The 21,364-nt window shown below is 45.6% G+C and overlaps 1 protein-coding gene across 7 annotated transcripts in view; it reads right to left on the bottom strand.

Moving 5' to 3' along the window:
- NFASC (neurofascin) overlaps nt 1-21,364 on the bottom strand; it is a 733,849-nt gene that overhangs the window by 88,748 nt on the left and 623,737 nt on the right. The window contains exons 27-28 of one of the 7 annotated variants that reach the window (XM_069238522.1): nt 15,667-15,684; nt 6,301-6,313 (exon numbers count right to left, since the gene is read on the bottom strand). The exons of the other annotated variants lie outside the window; for them this stretch is intronic. Of the exons in view, the coding sequence (XP_069094623.1) occupies nt 6,301-6,313; nt 15,667-15,684 (31 nt within the window). The remainder of the gene's footprint in view (nt 1-6,300; nt 6,314-15,666; nt 15,685-21,364) is intronic. 7 annotated transcript variants of the gene reach the window in all.

Here is a 21,364-nt window from a genome sequence, read left to right as displayed (position 1 = left end):
AAACCTAAGCTTCTACTGTCCAGTAGCAGCTCCTTTGCACCCACAGCTGGCATTTCCTGGGCATCTGCCCATCTCCGACTTGCTTGTGACTTTTGGACTTGGTCCCCTTGTTCCACAGGTACCCTCGACTGGAAATCCATCGTTGTTGCATTGTTGGTTTGTGTCTTTCCTGCAGAATTCCCCTATCACGACTTCTATGTCCTTTGGGGAACTTTAGTGCACTTTGCACTCACTTTTCAGGGTCTTGGGGTGGGCTATTTTTCTAACCCTTACTATTTTCTAATAGTCCCAGCGACCCTCTACAAGGTCACATAGGTTTGGGGTCCATTCGTGGTTCGCATTCCACTTTTTGGAGTATATGGTTTGTGTTGCCCCTATCCCTATGTGTCCCCATTGCATCCTATTGTAACTATACATTGTTTGCACTGTTTTCTAATACTATTACTGCATATTTTGGTATTGTGTACATATATCTTGTGTATATTTGCTATCCTCATACTGAGGGTACACTCTGAGATACTTTGGCATATTGTCATAAAAATAAAGTACCTTTATTTTTAGTATATCTGTGTATTGTGTTTTCTTATGATATTGTGCATATGACACTAGTGGTACTGTAGGAGCTTCACTCGTCTCCTAGTTCAGCCTAAGCTGCTCTGCTAAGCTACCATTATCTATCAGCCTATGCTGCTAGACACCCTATACACTAATAAGGGATAACTGGGCCTGGTGCAAGGTGCAAGTACCCCTAGGTACTCACTACAAGCCGGTCCAGCCTCCTACAGTAAGTCCCTATTAAAGTGCACTAGAGGTGCCCAGAGCCTGTGAATCAAATGCTACTAGTGGGCCTGCAGCACTAGTTGTGCCACCCACATTAGTAGCCCTGTAAACATGGCTCAGACCTGCCACTGCAGTGTCTGTGTGTGCAGTTTCAGAATGCCAATTCGACTTGGCAAGTGTACCCACTTGCCAGGCCTCAACCTTCCCTTTTACTACATGTAAGGCACCCCTAGGTATCCTCAGGGGCCGGGTGCACTGTATGTTTAAGGTAGGACATATACTAGTGTGTTTTATATGTCCTAACAGTGAAATACTGCCAAATTCGGTTTTCATTGTGCAAGGCCTATCTCTCTCATAGCATGGGGGCTGCCTTTAAATATCCTTAAAGCGCAGATTCCCTTTGAGAGCAGATACAAATTTGGAGTTTAGGGTCTCTGAACTCACAATTTAAAAATACATCTTTTAGTGAAGTTGGTTTTTAAATTGGCTGTTTGAAAATACCACTTTTAGAAAGTAGGCATTTTCTTGCTTATACCATTCTGTGACTCTGCCTGTTTGTGGACTGTCTGTCTGGGTCAGTTTGACAGTTGGGCTGTCTTGCACCTCTCTAGACAGTGACACAAAAGGGGGCGGGAGTGTAGCCTGCATATCCTGATGAGTCATCTGAGCTAGAGAGGAGGGAGGAGTGGTCGTTCACACCTGAAAGGACTGTGCCTGTCCTCACACAATGCAGTCTCCGACCCACTGGTGTGCGTCTGGGGCCTGGCCTGGACAAGGAAGGATCTTGCAAACACTTGAGACTTTGCTTTGAAGTTTGCCAACTTCAAAGGCAGAACTGGGTATAAGAAGAAGACCCAAAACCCCAGACTTTTAGAATCTTTCTGGAATCAAGAGGAGCCTCTGAAAGGAGAAGAGATGAAGAGCTGAAGGAGAAGTACTGTCCCTTTGCTGTGCTGCTTTGCTGGACTGGCTTGCAGTTGCTACTTCTGCCTGGAAAGAGTGCAAAGGGTGAACTTTGCTGTGTGTCCTGCTTGAGAAAATTCTCCAAGGGCTTGGAGTAGAGCTTGCCTCCTGTTGGTAGTCTAAGGGACACCAAAGACTTCAGTTTCCTCGATCTGCAGCACTGGGAACTGGGAGTTTCGTGCTGTTCAAGAGGAGAAACCACTGTGACGCCGCCAACGACGCCGCTGGCCTGCACCGTGACCTGCCGACGCCACACGGAGTCGCATTGCCCTGCTTTGCACTGTGACCCTGGTCTCACCGACGCCATCATCGGATGACTTTACCTAGCCGCTGCTCACATCGCGACCTGTGGGCCCTGCACTCCGGCATCGCTTGCTCACACCGCAGCCTGGGCATCCCCGACAACACCGCTCCTGCTGACACCGGCGCTGCTGCCTGCACTGTGGCCTGTGGACACCGCTCGTGAGGTACACGAAGCACCATCCCATCCTGCACTGCAGCCCCAGTCCACCGACGCCAGCACCATGGACTCCTGTATTGTCACTAGGCATACTGCCTGCACTGTGGTCTGTGGACACCGCTCGTGAGGGTCACAAAGCATCGCCCCGTCCCGCACCGCGGGCTTGGGCCTACCGACGACAGCGCTTCAGCAACGACGATGCCGCTGCCTGCACCGTGACCAGTAGACACCGCACGTCGCACCGCCCCGCTTCACACTGCAGCCCTGGTCTCACCGATGCTGCTGGACGCCGTCACCGAGCCGCTGCCTGCACCATGACCTGTGGGCACCCCACGTCGCATCATCCTGCTTCGCACTGCAGCCCCGTCGCCATCCATGCCAGCGCACCTGACTTCATCAGCCTGGAGTTCGATCTGCAACGCGTGGGACCTCAAGGGCCCGACGACTCCTGCACCGACTCCGAACCGACACAGCGATGTCAGTGATGCCGCTCTCCGGAGCTCACCGTGAGGATCACAACGCCCTGCAAGTCCAAGGTACTGTTTGCGGGTCTTCCCGACACCGTAGCTGGCCCACAACGCTGCAGCCGGCCTGAACTGTTGGTTTTGTTGATCACAATGCCGTGATAGCCCCAGGTGGAGCTAGCGACTTCAAGGAACTGTCGTTTTGAGTAAATCTTGCAGAATTCATATTTCTCTTACTGTATGTTGGATTTTTGTCGTATTTGGTCTTGTTTTATATAGATAAATAATGGCTATTTTTCTAAAACTGGTGTGGTGTCCTTTTGTAGTGTTTTCACTTATTACTGTGTGTTATGTGCAAATACTTTACACATTGCTTCTGAGATAAGCCTGACTGCTCGTGCCAAACTACTAAGGGGGTGAGCAGGGGTTATCTGAGCGGGTAACTCCCTTATCCTGACTAGAGTGAGGGTCCCTACTTGGACAGGGTGCAAACCGACTGCCAACTAGACACCCCATTTCTAACATGGACATTGAGGAAAAGGCGCAAAGGTAAGAAAACGAAACCACAAATAAAAGATTTCAAGGTAATTGCCCCAAAATTACCTTATCTTTCTGCATTGTTAACTGAATCTAGATAAGGGTGAAACAAAAAAAATGCCTATCTGGAATCAATTTGAAAGGAGACAAGCCAGGGCTCCATTATCATGCTCAGAGGAGCCAAAAAATAACAAAGGTGTAATCTACTAGTGTGGGCTATTGTGGGACACAGCGCTGTCTACCTCGAAGGGCCAGTGCTCTTTTCTTAGCTTCGGAACCTGCTGCCTGTCTAGCCATATTTCTTTCTCTTCTTCACCGTACAAAGAAGTTGAATAAAGGCCGATTCAGTTCTCTAATTACACTTATTAGGGCTATTTTCGAAAAATAATTGCTAGTTTTCAAATATTTAACTTAAAACTAAATTAACTATAGTTATGTAATCTGAAGACTGGCACAATGGGATATATGTGTGATTTAAAAATGATACCAGGCAGAAGTCTGAGAATCGGAGTTGACTGTGCTCGTCATTCATGCTGGGACGCAGGGGTATGTACACTACCAGCTGCACATTTAGTTTAAATGGCTTTTTACATTGAAATAGTTTCCTTTTCACCACCATATTGACTCACATTTGCTGGGAAGTGGGGCAAAGAGATACAGGAACACCAAGTAAATGCATATGTTATGAAACGGAGAAACTTTTATCTATTATTTGTATTTTTACCATGTAAAGAAATAGGAATGAGAAACATACACGACAGATAAAGAGGTAAAGTGAGAAAAAGACACTGAAACGTAAGAAGACAAAGCGAAGTGCACAAAAAGGATCAAAATTGCCACAGAAAATAGGAAAACATTATTAAACATATACATCAACATGTGTCTATGTAAACGCAGAGAAAGACTGCTTGGTATCAATATGTAAGACTAAAAAATAGGAAAGATAAAAATAAAGTCATAAATAGAAAGATAGTTGGATTAACAAACTGATAAATAAACAGCAGGCCCCACAACAGTACAGCTCACAAACAACATTTTATTGCCCAGATTTTGCAAGCACAGCAACGAAGAAGCATCGGAGGCAAAGCCCATGCAGAAGCAGAACTAGTCTCATTGCGTAACTAAACACCCACAAGATGTAGCACATGCCCAGTAAAGGAAGCAGAACCGGCCACACAACCTGCCACGAGGACTAGGGTGGAGGACTCAGTACAATCAAAATCCAACAAGCAGTTCATGCTGGACGACGGAAGAGCAGCAATACAAGCTCATACAGTGCTTCCCCGAAGAGGACCACGCTTGCGTAAACGCAGTGCCTTAAATGGGAAGGTACGGTTAGAATCTCACTAGATACACTTATATTATTTGGCAGGGAAAGTCCCAGCACTTCTCAGAAAGGATGCACTACGATCAGTAGAGAACTACCGGCACCACTCTAGGGAAAAGGTATTTTAGGACAACACTGAGTACGTGCACTTCTATCGAGTTTTAAATACTGCCAGTGGTTAATTTCTACATAAAAACGTGCCAGTGCTCAAAGCCCCCCTCTTAAACACGCGGCTGCAGCAATTAAATGTGCGAACACAGAATACTGAGGCAGCGTAATCCTGAAGGCATCTCGGGCGTCTTCAATCAATTTACAGCCACTTCCTGCCCCTTCAGCGCACTCTTACTGCTTTATTCTTTCTCCAATTGTGACGCATTTTCGTTTTTCTCTTCCTCCGTCTTTCCCACATGTGTCTTTTGCTCATAGTAAATGCTTGAGGCTGAAAAATAAGTGCCGGGCTTCAAAAATAAGTGCCGGTGCTCCGCATCGGAAACAACAAGCACAAATTAGGCACTGTATACTGCATAAAACAAGCAGATGCAAGTGGGAGAAGCCGACCATGAAGCAGAGCAGCCAGAAGGTCTTCACTCTACCGACCCAAGACAGGCTACATGTACACATGGACTCCACGGTCTCCAAACCGCACTCTAAATGGAAATCAAAAACAAAACACTCCACAAAAACTGCTCAAAACACAGGGAACAAATGTACTGTAGTCATGACGGTGTATAAAAGGGTAAGATGCCCTAACTAAGGGAATAAGGGCACACCCATGCAGCATTAGCCATTTAACAAGTGATTGTCAGCACTATCTTTCCATAACCTAATCATGGGGGTCCACTCTCAAGCCTTTCTGTCCAGTCCAGAAAAAGGGTAGGAACAGTAACATCAGCAAACGGACAAAGCCCTGTAAATGCTGCAGCCTCATTTGCCTAACTCGATCTACTCTCCAGGTGAAGTGTAGTATCTTAGAATAGCGTAGGGCAGAAAGATGGTCCGGACCAGCCCAAAAATGTCTTTTCATATTTGGAGGCTACTGGATAGAATAAAACAAGATGGGCAAAGGCACTTGCTTGATTTGGTCTCAGAAAGGGGTGGAAAGATAAATGCAAACATTATGTGTAAGTATTTATAAGAGTTAGGAAAGGCCAACACATATAAATATCAGCTAGAGTTATGGCAACTGATATGTTTTAGCGTTGGATGGCAAAATACAACCCCTTGATTTGTTGAGGAAATACAACTCCAAGACAGAATGCCCTGCCTTAAGTTTCTCTATCATAGGGATGGTATGGTGGAAGAGTATCCACAAATAGGGTGTCTTCTGGATTTCGCACTTTCCCTTAAAATTCAACTCTGAATCAGGACCAACACTATATAATGGGTTTGAAAGTTCTCCAACAGGGAACTGAAGAACAAGTTACTTACCATTGGTAATGCCGTATCTGGTTGAGACTCTAGCTAGCTGCATATTCCTTACCATATAATATTCCCCAAGTGTCAGATTGGATCTGGACATTTTGAGTGGTACCCCCTGTGCTGCTAGGTAGTGCTGTTCAGCTCTGCATTGGCATAGTCAGTGTGCCGACATCAGTGACTTTTCATGACTTTCCATGCCAGAAGCATGGAGCCAGAAAGAAGACTGACTTACTGGTGTGCAGTGCTAAGGTCCTCCAAAGCGGGGGAAGCCCTACTGAATTAGTTTGCAGAGGCAGAGGATGGGTAAGAAATCTGCGGCTAGAGAGAGTCTCTACCAGTGAATGCGTTACGGAAGGTAAGTAACTTGTTCATCTGATAGAAACTTCTAGTTACCGATTGCTAACCTTAGTATAGATACCCGAGGAATACTTTCCCAAAGGTGGGTCTGCAAACTGATTTAGACTAAAAAGTCCCACAGGACTGAATGGGCGAAATGCCTGTTGTGACAATCTGACCATCCAGGAAGTAGTGCTTAGTGGACATATGCAAGGACGCCCATGATACTGCCTGGAAGATGTCCAGGACAGGGTTTCCACATACTAATGCAAAGGTCACAGCCTTGCCTCTGGTAGAATGAGCACACAAGCCCTCAGGAGGTAGCTTCTTGGCCAATGCGTAGCAGATCTTGATGCAGAACACTATCCATTGTGAGATGGTCCATTTCTGCACCATCCTCACTTTCTTAGCCCCCACGTATTCCACAAAGAGTTGCATGTCCACCCTGAACTGGTGTGTGGTCAATGTAGAACAACCGCACTCTTTTTGGATCCAGAGGGTGCAGTCTCTTCTCTTCATGGACAAGTGAGGCGGAGGAGGCAAGGTGATGTTGTGGCCTACATGAAAGTGTGCAACAACCTTTGGTAGCAAAGAAGCATGAGTTTGCAAACCAGTTTGTCTGGTGGAAAAGGTGGTTTAAGGAGGTTTGGACAGAGAGGACCTGCAGCTCACTGACCCTCCTGGCCAATGTTATGGCCACTAGAAAGGCAGTTTTGAGAGTCAATAAGCAAAGTGGGCAGATATGTAATGGCTGAAAGGAAGCGTACATGACGAAGGTAAGGACCATGTTGAAATCCCATTGGGGCATTATGAATGGCATAGGGGGAAACAACCTAGTCACAACTGGTGACTTGAACAAAGGAGGTTGGTCCGGCGACCGCCAAAATGCTGAGATAGCAGACAAGTAAACTTGAACAGTGCCCAGAGCAGAGCCCTTCTGTGCCAAAGAAAGAACAAACAGTAGACCCTAGATAAGGGTGCAGGAAGGGGGTCAATCTGTCTGGATGTGCAAAAAGCCACAAATTTGTCCCAACAGCAGGCATATACCATCTTGGTGAAGGGGCGTCTGGCTGCCAAGATAATGTCACAGACTTCAAGTGGAAGGTCGAAAGTTATTTACTGTCACAGCTCAAACTCCATGCATGAAGGTGATGCCTGTTGCTGCGGCAGAAGGACCCCCTGAAGAGCCAGTCTGACTGAAGGTTTGATACTCATTCTCAATAGCTCTGCATATCAGTCTCTCCAAGCCCAATCTGGAGCCACAAGAATGACTTGGGCCTAGTTATTCCTGACCTTCTTGAGAACTCGTGCAGGAGTGCTATTGGCGAAAGACATGCAGGAGGCTGGAGGTCCACTGGAGGTGAAAAGCATCTACGAGCGAGAGCCTCCTTGGAAACTCCAGTATGCAAAACCTCTCACATTGCGCATTCTCAGAGTTGGTGAACAGATATAACCAAGACTCTTCTCATTCTTGAAAGAAACCTTGCACCACCTCCAGATGGAGACACCATATGTGATCCGCTAGGCATCAAAGGCTGAGTTGGCCTACCTTGGTGATCAGAGAGCCCGCTACGTATTGAACCAGCAGGGAAATGCATTGGCGTTCCAGCCATGTTTGGAGAAGCAGGACCTCTTAGCAAAGGGTCAATGACCCAACCCTACCCTGCTTGTTGCAGTACCACATTGCGTTGGTGTTGTCAGGGAAAACCTGCACCGGCCTTCTCCTTTTTGAAGGAAAAAGGCTTTCAATGCCAACCGGATCGTCTGGAGCCCCTGCAGATTGATTTGGGGGCCGGGCTCCACCGGAGACCAGATTTGTCTTATCTCCATCTCTCCCAGATTGCCACCTCAGCTCAGGAGTGATGCATTTATCACTATAGTCAACTCTGAAATTGAAAGGTAAAGGGGTCTACTGTTGACCCAACTGGAGTTTGTCAGCCACCACTGCAGGTCTGTTGCAGTTCCCTCTGAGATCTTACCCATGTCAGAGAGATTCCCCTGATGCAGTGCCCACTGGAACTTCAGGTCCTGCTGCAGAGCCCTCATATACCAATGAGCAAGTGCCACCATAAGGCTGCAGGAAACCATTAAGCCTAACAGTCTCAGAGTCAGCTTCACTGAAAGCCAAGATAGAGGAGAAATATATATATATATATATATATATATATATATATATATATATATATATATATATATACATATGTGTGTAAACTATAGCTCGCTCCCCTGCCATGCAGTTTTCTCAACAATACTTTTATTGCAAATGTTACAGTGATATTATCATAGAAGATGCTATGACTGATGTAATATGTGCGCACACACACAAATAAATATATATATATATTTATTTAATATATTTTGCCAATAACTTTGGCGCCCTTTTTTAAGAAAGTTTTGGGATGATTCGTGGAAGGGGGGGTGTGGGGGGGTCACAAAATACATTTTCCCCATGCAATTTCCTATTGGTATCTTAGACATGACTACAGCCCAAACTGCCGCATGAATTTACACCAAATGAAGCAGAAATGTAGCTCTTGCTCCAGAAAGAGCCCTTTCTATGATTTGGCGTAAATCCGTTTAGTAGTTTTTGAGAAATGAAATTGGTATATCAAGGCAGAGTCTAAGCACAGATCTCATGGTGAGATCTGATTGGCTATCAGCACTGTAACCAGACAGTGCTGGCAGCCATCTTGGGACACATATGCAAGATAGCACCCCACTGAAATGCATTATAGTGAATGACAGGTTTTGAGGGTCACAAAAATGAGAACATATAAAGGGTAATAACAGATTTTAGTTACAATATAAATATGTTGTTGATACCATTCTAATTTTAGGAATTGTGATGTGTCCTAGGGTGATTTTACCTTGTAAATAAGCGGTCTGCTGGGATTTCATGATTCATGTTAGATAGAAAACTGTTTTCTCTCAAACTTTGCCAGAAAAACAAATGTTTGCGGTGATCAGATTCAGAGTGTTGCTGGTGTTGTAGGGTACTCTATACAGGAGTTGCTCTCCACCTACGCTTGGGAACTACCCAGAGTTCTCTGCATGTGTGTGTGTGTGTATGTGTATGTGTGTGTGTATTCTAAAGTGCTCTGGAATCCTGCATGTGTGGGAGAGTTTAGTATTTATGACAAGACCAACTGGTATCCTAAACAAAAAACTAGAGATAATGCAGACTGCAACCTGTAAATGCAAGGTGGTAAACTCCACATTTGAATAGAAGACAGAAGGCACCACCTGTCCAACAAAAGACAACAGATCCTATCAATCCAACAGTGCAACGCAACAGGACAGAAGCCACCTATCAATAGAATAAAGCAGACTCCATTTTTCTAGAACAAGGTTGAACCACAATGAGATAGGGGTCCAACCCCCACAGACCAAGAAACCAGACCACACTTTCAATACAAGATGCAGCCTCCAAACTTCGACCTATTTGATATTGCTCCTGTCAGTCAATATGTCACTGGTAAGGTTTACATGGTTATGTGCTACTGATTTGTTTTTTCCTTCACCACAGTTACTGTCACATACTGCAGTGTCCCTTCCTCCCATATACTGCAATGCTCCTCCTGTTTTCTTAGAATGTAACACATACTGCAGTGTCCCTTCTTCCCATATACTGCAATGCTCCTCCTGTTTTCTTAGAATGTAAGAAACCTTAAAATCATGTGACCCCCCCCATATGCCCACTGATTTGTATTTTAACCTCTTCCCCTAAGAAATCTGCACTATAGGATACTTGCAAAATCGAATAACATTTGACAGAGAAACAAAGGTCTGTGGCACCCATTTTATTGTAGTAATTTCTGAACCAGGGTGAAATCCTGACGTTTCTCTCTTGTTTTAATGTGACATGCACTAACAAGCACAATTTCTGAATAACATCAGTGCAGTCTCTCATACGTGAGAGGCTCAGGTGGAACTAACCAGCTGAAAATATTACATCATCAAGTCGATGGTAAGGTGCAAATTAAATATATGTTCCTCACACTAGGAAAACCACTGCCTTGTATACCAAAGAAACAATACATGTGATTGATCTGTTACATGCTAAACCCCTCTGATGGCTTTTATCAAGAATTGCAGCCAATATATTAACAAGATATTCCTGACCTCTTTTCATCAAAACCTTCAGTAAAACCCTAGAGTAGTGTCTACACTCTCTTTCCAGGCAGCTTAAATCAAAAAAGATATTTCTCGTCATATCGTACTTAGGTGTTGCTTAAATGAAGAAGGTACTCGCATGTAAAGCTGTATGGCATTTCAATATAGACAAAACGAAAAGGGTATTAATCTTAATCCTAACCAATAAGACCCTCTCTCTCTGCATAGCATTGCTTTCCACTATTTCAATCACCCATCGCCTTTAAGTCACTCGGGCCATTACAGAAAAAGAGCAACCATGTGGAAATTATCCCTGCCACAAAAAGACCACCTCAGTTGACACTATTAAGCCACATGCCTTCGGAGAGGAACACAAAGCAAATCGAGACCTGTGAAGCACTAGTGGTGAGTCCCTGTGAAAACTATGGGGGTCATTTTGACCTCAGCGGTCTTTTGCCAAGACCGCCGAGGGACCGCCGTGCGGAAGACCGCCAGTGGTGGCGGTTTGGCGCTCGGCGTTTTATGACTGTTGGCAGCTCTCCGTCCTTTTTCGGACGGAGAGCCGCCAACAGCCATACTGGTTGGCGGCGGGGAAGTGGAGGTTGCTCCACCTCCACCCCAACAGAACACCGCCCACCGAATCACGTCCTGTGTTGACGGTGTGGTGTCGGTGGAGCAGCCCCCATGGTTCCTTTCCCCTCCCGAGGATCGACAGACCAGGTAAGTCGATCATCCGCTAGGGGAGGGGGGGGTGTTGTGTGCGTACATGGGGGTGTGCGTGTGTGTATGTAGAGGGGGTGTGTGAGTGCGTGTATGCTTGCGTGGGTGTTGTGTGTTTGGGAATGAGTGCGTGTATGTCTGTGGGTATGTCTGTATGGATGTGTGCGTGTATGTTTGAATGTGGGTGTGCGTGTCTGTGTGTGTGGATGTTGGCATGTATGTCGGTGTGTGTGCGTGTATGTGTGTTGGTGGTGCCTGAGTGCGTGTCGTGTGTGAGTGAGTGATGTGATGTTGGGGGTCGGGGTGGGGAGGGGGGCCCTGCCACCTTTGGGGCGTGGCAGGGGTGGTGGGGGGTGTAGGGGAGGGAGTCAGGGTGGGGGAGACCCCTATCAGTGCCAGGGAAGCAATTCCCTGGCACTGATAGTGCTTACCGCCATGGATTTTATGGCGGTTTCAAACCGCATGAAATCCATGGCGGTCAGCCGGGTCCAAATACCGCCGGCGGCATAGTGACGGCCGCCGGGCTGGAGACCCAGGTCTCCAGCCCGGCGGGCGGAACGGTGAACCGGCGGATGACCTTGGCGGTAACCGCCATGGTCATAATTAAAAAAAAAAGACCGCCAGCCTGTTGGCGGTCTTACCGCCGCTTCTCCGACTTCCGCCAGGGTCAAAATGACCCCCTATGTCTTAGCATAATGTACAGAGATTCACTTAGACACCAAAGGCGATGGTTGGAAATCTGTAAATGAATGTTAAACTCAGACAATTAATCTGTGTAGGATTTCATTCTACTGTTTCATGCTGATTTGCTCCCCTAAATAATAATGAGAATGAAGCAATGATGCCCTCTATTCATGGTGTTAAAAACTGGAAATACCATCTCAACCACTGGTAATTGACACCCACAGTTATAGTTATGAGCCCACGCCAGGGAGAAAAGTGAAAAATGAGAGGAAGGGCAATTAACAACTTCTAACACCCAACAGCACGTGAATAATAATGTTATGCACACCCAGCTCTCTAGTATCACCACAAAAAAAGTAAAGAATTATGCCCACTTCCTCTACCTGTTTCATGTGCATGCCATCAAACATAGAATGAAAGCAAACAACAGCATTTAGTGCTAGGAATTTTAAACCTTCTCTTTTATTGCCCCATTATCTGCATTTCATACATGGTTCTGCGAAAAGCAAAAATAGCTTTTATTTTTTGTAAAGTGGTAGTATCTCTTGGTGCTGTAAATAAGTGTTCCTATCATCTAATTTAATGATTTCCAATTTATTGAACTCGAAAGGATGAAAGACTCAGTGGCCTTCCCAGGTAATTTCCGCTGCTTAGATTATTTAAATCAGTTCTATCCATGATTTTTTTGCTGCCTATGGGTCTTGATTAGAAGTGCCCCAAAGGGATAGGTGGTAAATATCAGGTGTGATAAAGTTCACCTATTACCAGTACCACCCATGAAAACAGGGCACAACATGAAGATTTTGGTAATAGCACACGAAAACCCACAAGCCACGGTATTTATATATCAGGAGATGCTGACTTTATTGCACGCAGTAGAATTCTGCACAACTTGTAAATTCCAATCTATCACAAATCAGGAATTTGCACAGGGATAAGGATTTACCGGGGCACTTGTAATCAGCTCTTTCTATACAGCTCTTTCTATACAGTTCAGATTCACAAACATCACTTATAGAACCTAATAAAACTTAAATGACCCTGTCAACTTTCCTTACGCAGTTGATCTTGTTAGACCATTAAGTTTGATTAGAATTCTATAGCGACTCAATTGCTTTGAACTAGAAGTGCACCAGCATGTCAGACACCGTCACATCAAGCAGCAGCTAATGACCCCATGCATATTACCTCCTCCTGTAGGTACAATACCTGGGGTTGGAGTGGCTTCTAGGGGCGGTGGCACCCGACAAAGAGAAGAGAGTTACAGAGAGAAAGTGGGAAAGGTGGGGAGAAAAAACACAGAATGGATAAGGTGAAATCACAGACAACAGAGATTGGGACCATGCAGTCACTACACCAAGAGATGCTGCATGCGAATCAGCAGGACAGGCAATACTGAACATTTGAAAAAAGAGGGTAAATGTTAAGAGCTACTAGTAGTAGTCAAAAACCTGTCTGTACGTGATGAGAACAATTTACATTTTAGTATCTCTCAAAAGTGCTCAGTGTTTCTACTCAGTACTATAGTGAGCATACACAACTAATTAGTAATGTGTACATTGAAGACTGTCACTAAAAGGACGTTATAGCTGAATTTTTAAAGGACCTAGCATAGGCATCCCCTTTCAGCACATAGACCAAGCTATAAGTATAGCATATGCTTAAGCACTGAGAGGCTGGGTAGGTGTTTTGAAGAAGGAAGAGCGAGTATCTGATTTATCATCAAGGTAATTTGTAGGTCTGGCCACAGTCGGCTTTATTTTCTATAAGTACAGAGTACAAGTACAGAGTGGGTTTTGCTTCAGATTCCTTCAGTCGTTGACTTATATGCATATTTCACTGTTTTCCACTGAACAGATGGGCCGTACATCAATGCCATGGCTTTTTGAGGACGTTACAATGCCCCATTTGTGCTCCTATTAGATTTTAGTGATGAGGACAATACGTTATTTCGCTGGACTGCAGATGTACATGTCAGATTAAACCCACTGTTTGTTCTTTGTTGTATTTGCACTGTTTACAAAACAATATTCGAAACGCTGATTTGTGGCTTTTTTGTTTATGAGGTTCCCGCTGTTTGTTTGCATTAATCTTCCATTAACACACAGTGCTTTCACTAACTGCACCTGCACATGTTTTCTGATTACTGCTATGATAACATGTTTGGCTTTCAGCTTTTTCGTATACAAAGCAAAGCTGTGCATAGATACAGGCTTTCTTAAAGATGCAATAAAAATGTTCAAACTTAGTCAAAAAGATCTACTAAGCAATATTTTGCTGTGTATCCATCTTAGGTTAACCCAGTACAACACCAACTTCATCTTCAGGCTCCTTTTCATAATTCCCCCCGGGAGAGTGAAGAATAACTGCTAATGTACTGTGTTCCTTAAAGATGAGGGACTGCTACCAACTTACACATGCTGTTTGGTTTAATTACTCTCTCATTAAAGCATGGTACTATTCACCAAATACCCTTGCATGCTCACTTGTTACATTCTGCTGTCGTGGTAACATACAAGACAAAGTATTTGTGTTTACAAAGCAAAGAAGTGCACACACACATATGCTTTCTTAAAAATGAAGATAGGACACCTTTTCAAAAGTATCTACTAGGCAATATTTGGCTGCATATCATTAGACTCATTTTCATAATACTCTTCTGAGGGTACACATATACTATCCAAATGCAGTCTGTTCTTCAAAGGTGCTAGCTCCATATTGTTGCAGCTTCAGTCCAAAATTTTGCTTCATTACAGGTTTTTTGTACTAGTATAGCTGGGGCAACACACACGAAGTCGCCCAACTATTACTAATCACTTCCTCTAATAAAAAAGCATACCTATTCACTTTGCAAATGCAAATTCTGTCGTTCTTTTTCAACTGGTTATGAGCCAAATTACACATCCCTAAAAATGCTGGGAGTGGACGACAGCATATGTTTAACCAGACTTCAAGCAAACAGATTACATAGAACATCTAGGCCAAACACTGCACTGTAATAGGAACATGCATCCAAGGAACAATGCTTAACGTATACCCAGAAGCTCCCTTACAGATCTGCTAAATGCCTCTGGAAATAGATACATGCCTGTAGAAATTCCCTGATGCCTCCTTGGCTTAGGTGAAATGAATGATAAGATTAAAAGGTTTTTGAACTTCCCACTCGTCAGGGGCTATGGGACTATCCACCTAGCAATAGTAGCATTTGTTGCTTTCTTGACTGAGGTTAAACCACTTTCATGTAAAGATTACCTTGCGTCTGAAAGGTACTTGTTTTTCAAATAGGATTTTAGGGCCTTGGGAAAGTTCAGGTTGTTTAGAATTTCCTCGGCCTCGAGGGAATATTAGGTTTTGGTTGAACAACCAGAAAGGAAAATGTTACTTACTCAGTAGACATCTGAGCATGGCATGTAGTGCTGTAGATTCACATGCTTTGCATAAATCCACCACCTAGTGTTCGGCTCAGAGTGTTGAAAGTTGTTTTTGTTTTGAAGAATCTTTTGAGATTGTTTTCCCGCAGGAGGGTGAAGTAAGGAGTGTATATATATATATATATATATATATATATATATATATATATATATATATATATATATATATATATATATATATATATATATATAAAGAAAAAGGATGTCTATGCAGTTTATATACATGTGTGCAATATTTGTGAAATAATGCCACTACAATGACCACAGGCTTCCAGGGAGGAGGAAGGGCACATGTGAATCTACAGCACTACGTGCCACGAACAGATGTCTACTGGGTAAGTAACATTTTCCATTCAATGGCATGTGTGGTTGTAGATGCACACGCTTTGCACAGACTGTAAAGCAGTCCCCTCCAAGTAAGCGGTGGCTAGCCTGTAGGAGTTGGAGTAGCTTGAGAAAGTGTCCTGAGCACCGCTTGGCCAACATTAGCTTGTTGCCGTGCTAAAACATCTACACATTAGTGCTTAGTAAATGTTCTTGGTGTAGACCACGTCGCAGCTTTACAAATATCTACTATTGGAATGTTTCCTAAAAAAAGCCATAGAAGCACCTTTTTTCTGGTAGAATCTGCTCTAGGAGTAATTGTCTTTTGGCTTTAGGTTAGCAAGTCTGAATACACTTGACTATGCATCTAGCTACACAAGTTTTTGAAATTGGATTGCCTTTGTGAGGCATTGAAAATGCACAAAAAGCTGTTCAGAATTTCTAAAACTTTTAGCCCTATCAATGTAATACATAAGAGCCCTTTTTACCAACTAATGTGCGAAGAGCTCTTTCAGCGACTGAGGGCCTCATTACGAGTTTGGCGGGCGGTGGAGACCACCTGCCATACTTGCGCGCCCGGAAGACCGCCACTTTGGTATTCTGCCTGCTTGACCTATTATGGGTTTCCTGCTGGCCCAGAGAGAAACTACCCACAGCATTGATGCTAGCTCGTAATAGAGCCGGCGGCAATATTGCAGTGCATCAGGAGTGACAGCACACATCGCGCTTTTCACTGCTTGTAAATCAGGCAGTGAAGAGCGCGATGGAGCTACCCATGGGGACACCCTGCACCGCCCATACCAAGTGCATGCAAAGGCTGGCAGACAGGCTGTAATTCCCAGGGCAGATCTGGTAGCAGCGCTGCCCTGGTGGATACAGACCGCTGGCACTGCCAGGTTTTCAGGCGGCGCAAATGTAGCGGTGCTGGAGGTCCGACCATGGCGCTTTCGCCACCGTCGTAATATGAAGGCTGGACAGTCAAATTGGCGGTAGGCCGACCACCACTGCAAGTCTGAAGGTCCTAGGACCACCAGACTCGTAATGAGGGCCTAAGTCTGGTTGTGGGGAAAAAAACAGGTAACTCAATTGATTGGTTAATGTGAAATAGTGAAACTGCTTTTGGAAGGAATTTAGCGTTTGTTCTAAGAACTACACCATCTTTGTGTACGTGGAAGAAAGGTGCTTCTAAATTTGGAGCTTGTATTTCACTTACACATCTTAGGGAAGTGATAGCCACTAAAAAGGCTACTTCCCATGAACAAAATTGTAAAGAGCAGGAATTCATAGGTTCAAAAGGTGGACCCATGAGTCTTGTAAGGAAAACATTAAGGTTCGATATTGGGGCTGGAGGAATCCTTGGGGGAATGATTCGTTTGAGGCCTTCCATAAAGGCGGTGATTACTGGATTTCTGATTAAAGAAATATGTTGTCTGTTTTGTAAGTAAGCAGCTATAGAAGCTAAATGAAGTCTAATAGTTGAGTATGCTAATTTTACTCTTTGTAAATGTAGTAGGTAACAAACAATGTCTTGAATTGTGGCTTTGAGTGAATCAATGTATTTAGGTTGACAGTAGCAAACAAAACGTTTCCATTTTGCATCATAACATTGTCTAGTTGTAGGTTTACGTGCCTCCCTAAGAATCTCTGTAGGAAGTTGGCTCTGTATGTGCTATTTCAAAGTAAGGAATAGCATGCACAGAGTCCAAGGGTTCCCCTTAGAGGTAAAATAGTGGTAAAAATAGATAATACTAATGCTCTATTTTGTGGTAGTGTGGTCGAGCAGTAGGCTTATCCAAGGAGTAGTGTTAAGCATTTGTTGTACATACACATAGACAATAAATGAGGTACACACACTCAGAGACAAATCCAGCCAATAGGTTTTTTATATAGAAAAATATCTTTTCTTAGTTTATTTTAAGAACCACAGGTTCAAATTCTACATGTAATATCTCATTCGAAAGGTATTGCAGGTAAGTACTTTAGGAACTTCAAATCATCAAAATTGCATGTATACTTTTCAAGTTATTGGCAAATAGCTGTTTTAAAAGTGGACACTTAGTGCAATTTTCACAGTTCCTAGGGGAGGTAAGTTTTGATTAGTTTTACCAGGTAAGTAAGACACTTACAGGGTTCAGTTCTTGGTCCAAGGTAGCCCACCGTTGGGGGTTCAGAGCAACCCCAAAGTCACCACACCAGCAGCTCAGGGCCGGTCAGGTGCAGAGTTCAAAGCGGAGCCCAAAACACATAGGCTAGAATGGAGAGAAGGGGGTGCCCCGGTTCCGGTCTGCTTGCAGGTAAGTACCCGCGTCTTCGGAGGGCAGACCAGGGGGGTTTGTAGGGCACCGGGGGGGACACCAGTCCACACAGAAATTTCACCCTCAGCGGCGCGGGGGCGGCCGGGTGCAGTGTAGAAACAAGCGTCGGGTTCGCAATGTTAGTCTATGAGAGATCTCGGGATCTCTTCAGCGTTGCAGGCAGGCAAGGGGGGGGTTCCTCGGGGAAACCTCCACTTGGGCAAGGGAGAGGGACTCCTGGGGGTCACTTCTCCAGTGAAAGTCCGGTCCTTCAGGTCCTGGGGGCTGCGGGTGCAGGGTCTCTCCCAGGCGTCGGGACTTTAGGTTCAAAGAGTCGCGGTCAGGGGAAGCCTCGGGATTCCCTCTGCAGGCGGCGCTGTGGGGGCTCAGGGGGGACAGGTTTTGGTACTCACAGTATCAGAGTAGTCCTGGGGTCCCTCCTGAGGCGTCGGATCTCCACCAGCCGAGTCGGGGTCGCCGGGTGCAGTGTTGCAAGTCTCACGCTTCTTGCGGGGAGCTTGCAGGGTTCTTTAAAGCTGCTGGAAACAAAGTTGCAGCTTTTCTTGGAGCAGGTCCGCTGTCCTCGGGAGTTTCTTGTCTTTTCGAAGCAGGGGCAGTCCTCAGAGGATGTCGAGGTCGCTGGTCCCTTCGGAAGGCGTCGCTGGAGCAGGATCTTTGGAAGGCAGGAGACAGGCCGGTGAGTTTCTGGAGCCAAGGCAGTTGTCGTCTTCTGGTCTTCCGCTGCAGGGGTTTTCAGCTGGGCAGTCCTTCTTCTTGTTGCAGGAATCTAATCTTCTAGGGTTCAGGGTAGCCCTTAAATACTAAATTTAAGGGCGTGTTTAGGTCTGGGGGGTTAGTAGCCAATGGCTACTAGCCCTGAGGGTGGGTACACCCTCTTTGTGCCTCCTCCCAAGGGGAGGGGGTCACAATCCTAACCCTATTGGGGGAATCCTCCATCTGCAAGATGGAGGATTTCTAAAAGTTAGAGTCACCTCAGCTCAGGACACCTTAGGGGCTGTCCTGACTGGCCAGTGACTCCTCCTTGTTATTCTCATTATTTTCTCCGGCCTTGCCGCCAAAAGTGGGGCCTGGCCGGAGGGGGCGGGCAACTCCACTAGCTGGAGTGTCCTGCTGGGTTGGCACAAAGGAGGTGAGCCTTTGAGGCTCACCGCCAGGTGTGACAATTCCTGCCTGGGAGAGGTGTTAGCATCTCCACCCAGTGCAGGCTTTGTTACTGGCCTCAGAGTGACAAAGGCACTCTCCCCATGGGGCCAGCAACATGTCTCGGTTTGTGGCAGGCTGCTAAAACTAGTCAGCCTACACAGATAGTCGGTTAAGTTTCAGGGGGCACCTCTAAGGTGCCCCCTGGGGTGTATTTTACAATAAAATGTACACTGGCATCAGTGTGCATTTATTGTGCTGAGAAGTTTGATACCAAACTTCCCAGTTTTCAGTGTAGCCATTATGGTGCTGTGGAGTTCGTGTTTGACAGACTCCCAGACCATATACTCTTATGGCTACCCTGCACTTACAATGTCTAAGGTTTTGTTTAGACACTGTAGGGGTACCATGCTCATGCACTGGTACCCTCACCTATGGTATAGTGCACCCTGCCTTAGGGCTGTAAGGCCTGCTAGAGGGGTGTCTTACCTATACTGCATAGGCAGTGAGAGGCTGGCATGGCACCCTGAGGGGAGTGCCATGTCGACTTACTCGTTTTGTCCTCACTAGCACACACAAGCTGGTAAGCAGTGTGTCTGTGCTGAGTGAGAGGTCTCCAGGGTGGCATAAGACATGCTGCAGCCCTTAGAGACCTTCCTTGGCATCAGGGCCCTTGGTACTAGAAGTACCAGTTACAAGGGACTTATCTGGATGCCAGGGTCTGCCAATTGTGGATACAAAAGTACAGGTTAGGGAAAGAACACTGGTGCTGGGGCCTGGTTAGCAGGCCTCAGCACACTTTCAATTGTAAACATAGCATCAGCAAAGGCAAAAAGTCAGGGGGCAACCATGCCAAGGAGGCATTTCCTTACACAACCCCCCCCCAAACGAAAGAGGATGAGACTAACCTTTCCCAAGAGAGTCTTCATTTTCTAAGTGGAAGAACCTGGAAAGGCCATCTGCATTGGCATGGGCAGTCCCAGGTCTGTGTTCCACTATAAAGTCCATTCCCTGTAGGGAGATGGACCACCTCAACAGTTTAGGATTTTCACCTTTCATTTGCATCAGCCATTTGAGAGGTCTGTGGTCAGTTTGAACTAGGAAGTGAGTCCCAAAGAGGTATGGTCTCAGCTTCTTCAGGGACCAAACCACAGCAAAGGCCTCCCTCTCAATGGCACTCCAACGCTGCTCCCTGGGGAGTAACCTCCTGCTAATGAAAGCAACAGGCTGGTCAAGGCCATCATCATTTGTTTGGGACAAAACTGCCCCTATCCCATGTTCAGAGGCATCAGTCTGCACAATGAACTGCTTAGAATAATCTGGAGCTTTGAGAACTGGTGCTGAGCACATTGCCTGTTTCAGGGTGTCAAAGGCCTGTTGGCAGTCCACAGTCCAGTTCACTTTCTTGGGCATTTTCTTGGAGGTGAGCTCAGTGAGGGCTGTCACAATGGATCCATATCCCTTCACAAACCTCCTGTAGTACCCAGTCAAGCCAAGGAATGCCCTGACTTGAGTCTGGGTTTTTGGAGCTACCCAGTCCAGAATAGTCTGGATCTTGGGTTGGAGTGGCTGAACTTGGCCTCCACCTACAAGGTGTCCCAAGTAAACCACAGTTCCCTGCCCTATCTGGCATTTGGATGCCTTGATAGAGAGGCCTGCAGATTGCAGAGCCTTCAAAACCTTCCTCAGGTGGACCAGGTGATCCTGCCAGGTGGAGCTAAAGACAGCAATATCATCAAGATAAGCTGTGCTAAAGGACTCCAAGCCAGCAAGGACTTGATTCACCAACCTTTGGAAGGTGGCAGGGGCATTCTTTAAACCAAAGGGCATAACAGTAAACTGATAATGCCCATCAGGTGTGGAGAATGCTGTCTTTTCTTTTGCTCCAGGTGCCATTTTTATTTGCCAGTACCCTGCTGTCAAGTCAAAGGTACTTAGAAATTTGGCAGCACCTAATTTATCAATGAGCTCATCAGCTCTTGGAATTGGATGAGCATCTGTCTTGGTGACAGAATTGAGCCCTCTGTAGTCCACACAAAACCTCATCTCTTTCTTTCCATCTGTGGTGTGAGGTTTGGGGACTAAGACCACTGGGCTAGCCCAGGGGCTGTCAGAGCGCTCAATGACTCCCAATTCCAGCATCTTGTGGACTTCCACCTTGATGCTTTCCTTAACATGGTCAGACTGTCTAAAGATTTTGTTCTTGACAGGCATGCTGTCTCCTGTGTCCACATCATGGGTACACAGGTGTGTCTGACCAGGGGTTAAGGAGAAGAGTTCAGGAAACTGTTGTAGGACTCTCCTACAATCAGCTTGCTGTTGGCCAGAGAGGGTGTCTGAGTAGATCACTC

Source organism: Pleurodeles waltl, chromosome 6 (assembly GCF_031143425.1).
Source record: "Pleurodeles waltl isolate 20211129_DDA chromosome 6, aPleWal1.hap1.20221129, whole genome shotgun sequence".
In the NCBI taxonomy this organism is placed as follows: Eukaryota; Metazoa; Chordata; class Amphibia; order Caudata; family Salamandridae; genus Pleurodeles; species Pleurodeles waltl.
The sequence above is the reverse complement of the archived record's forward strand: the minus strand, read 5'-3'. Positions and strand labels throughout refer to the sequence as shown.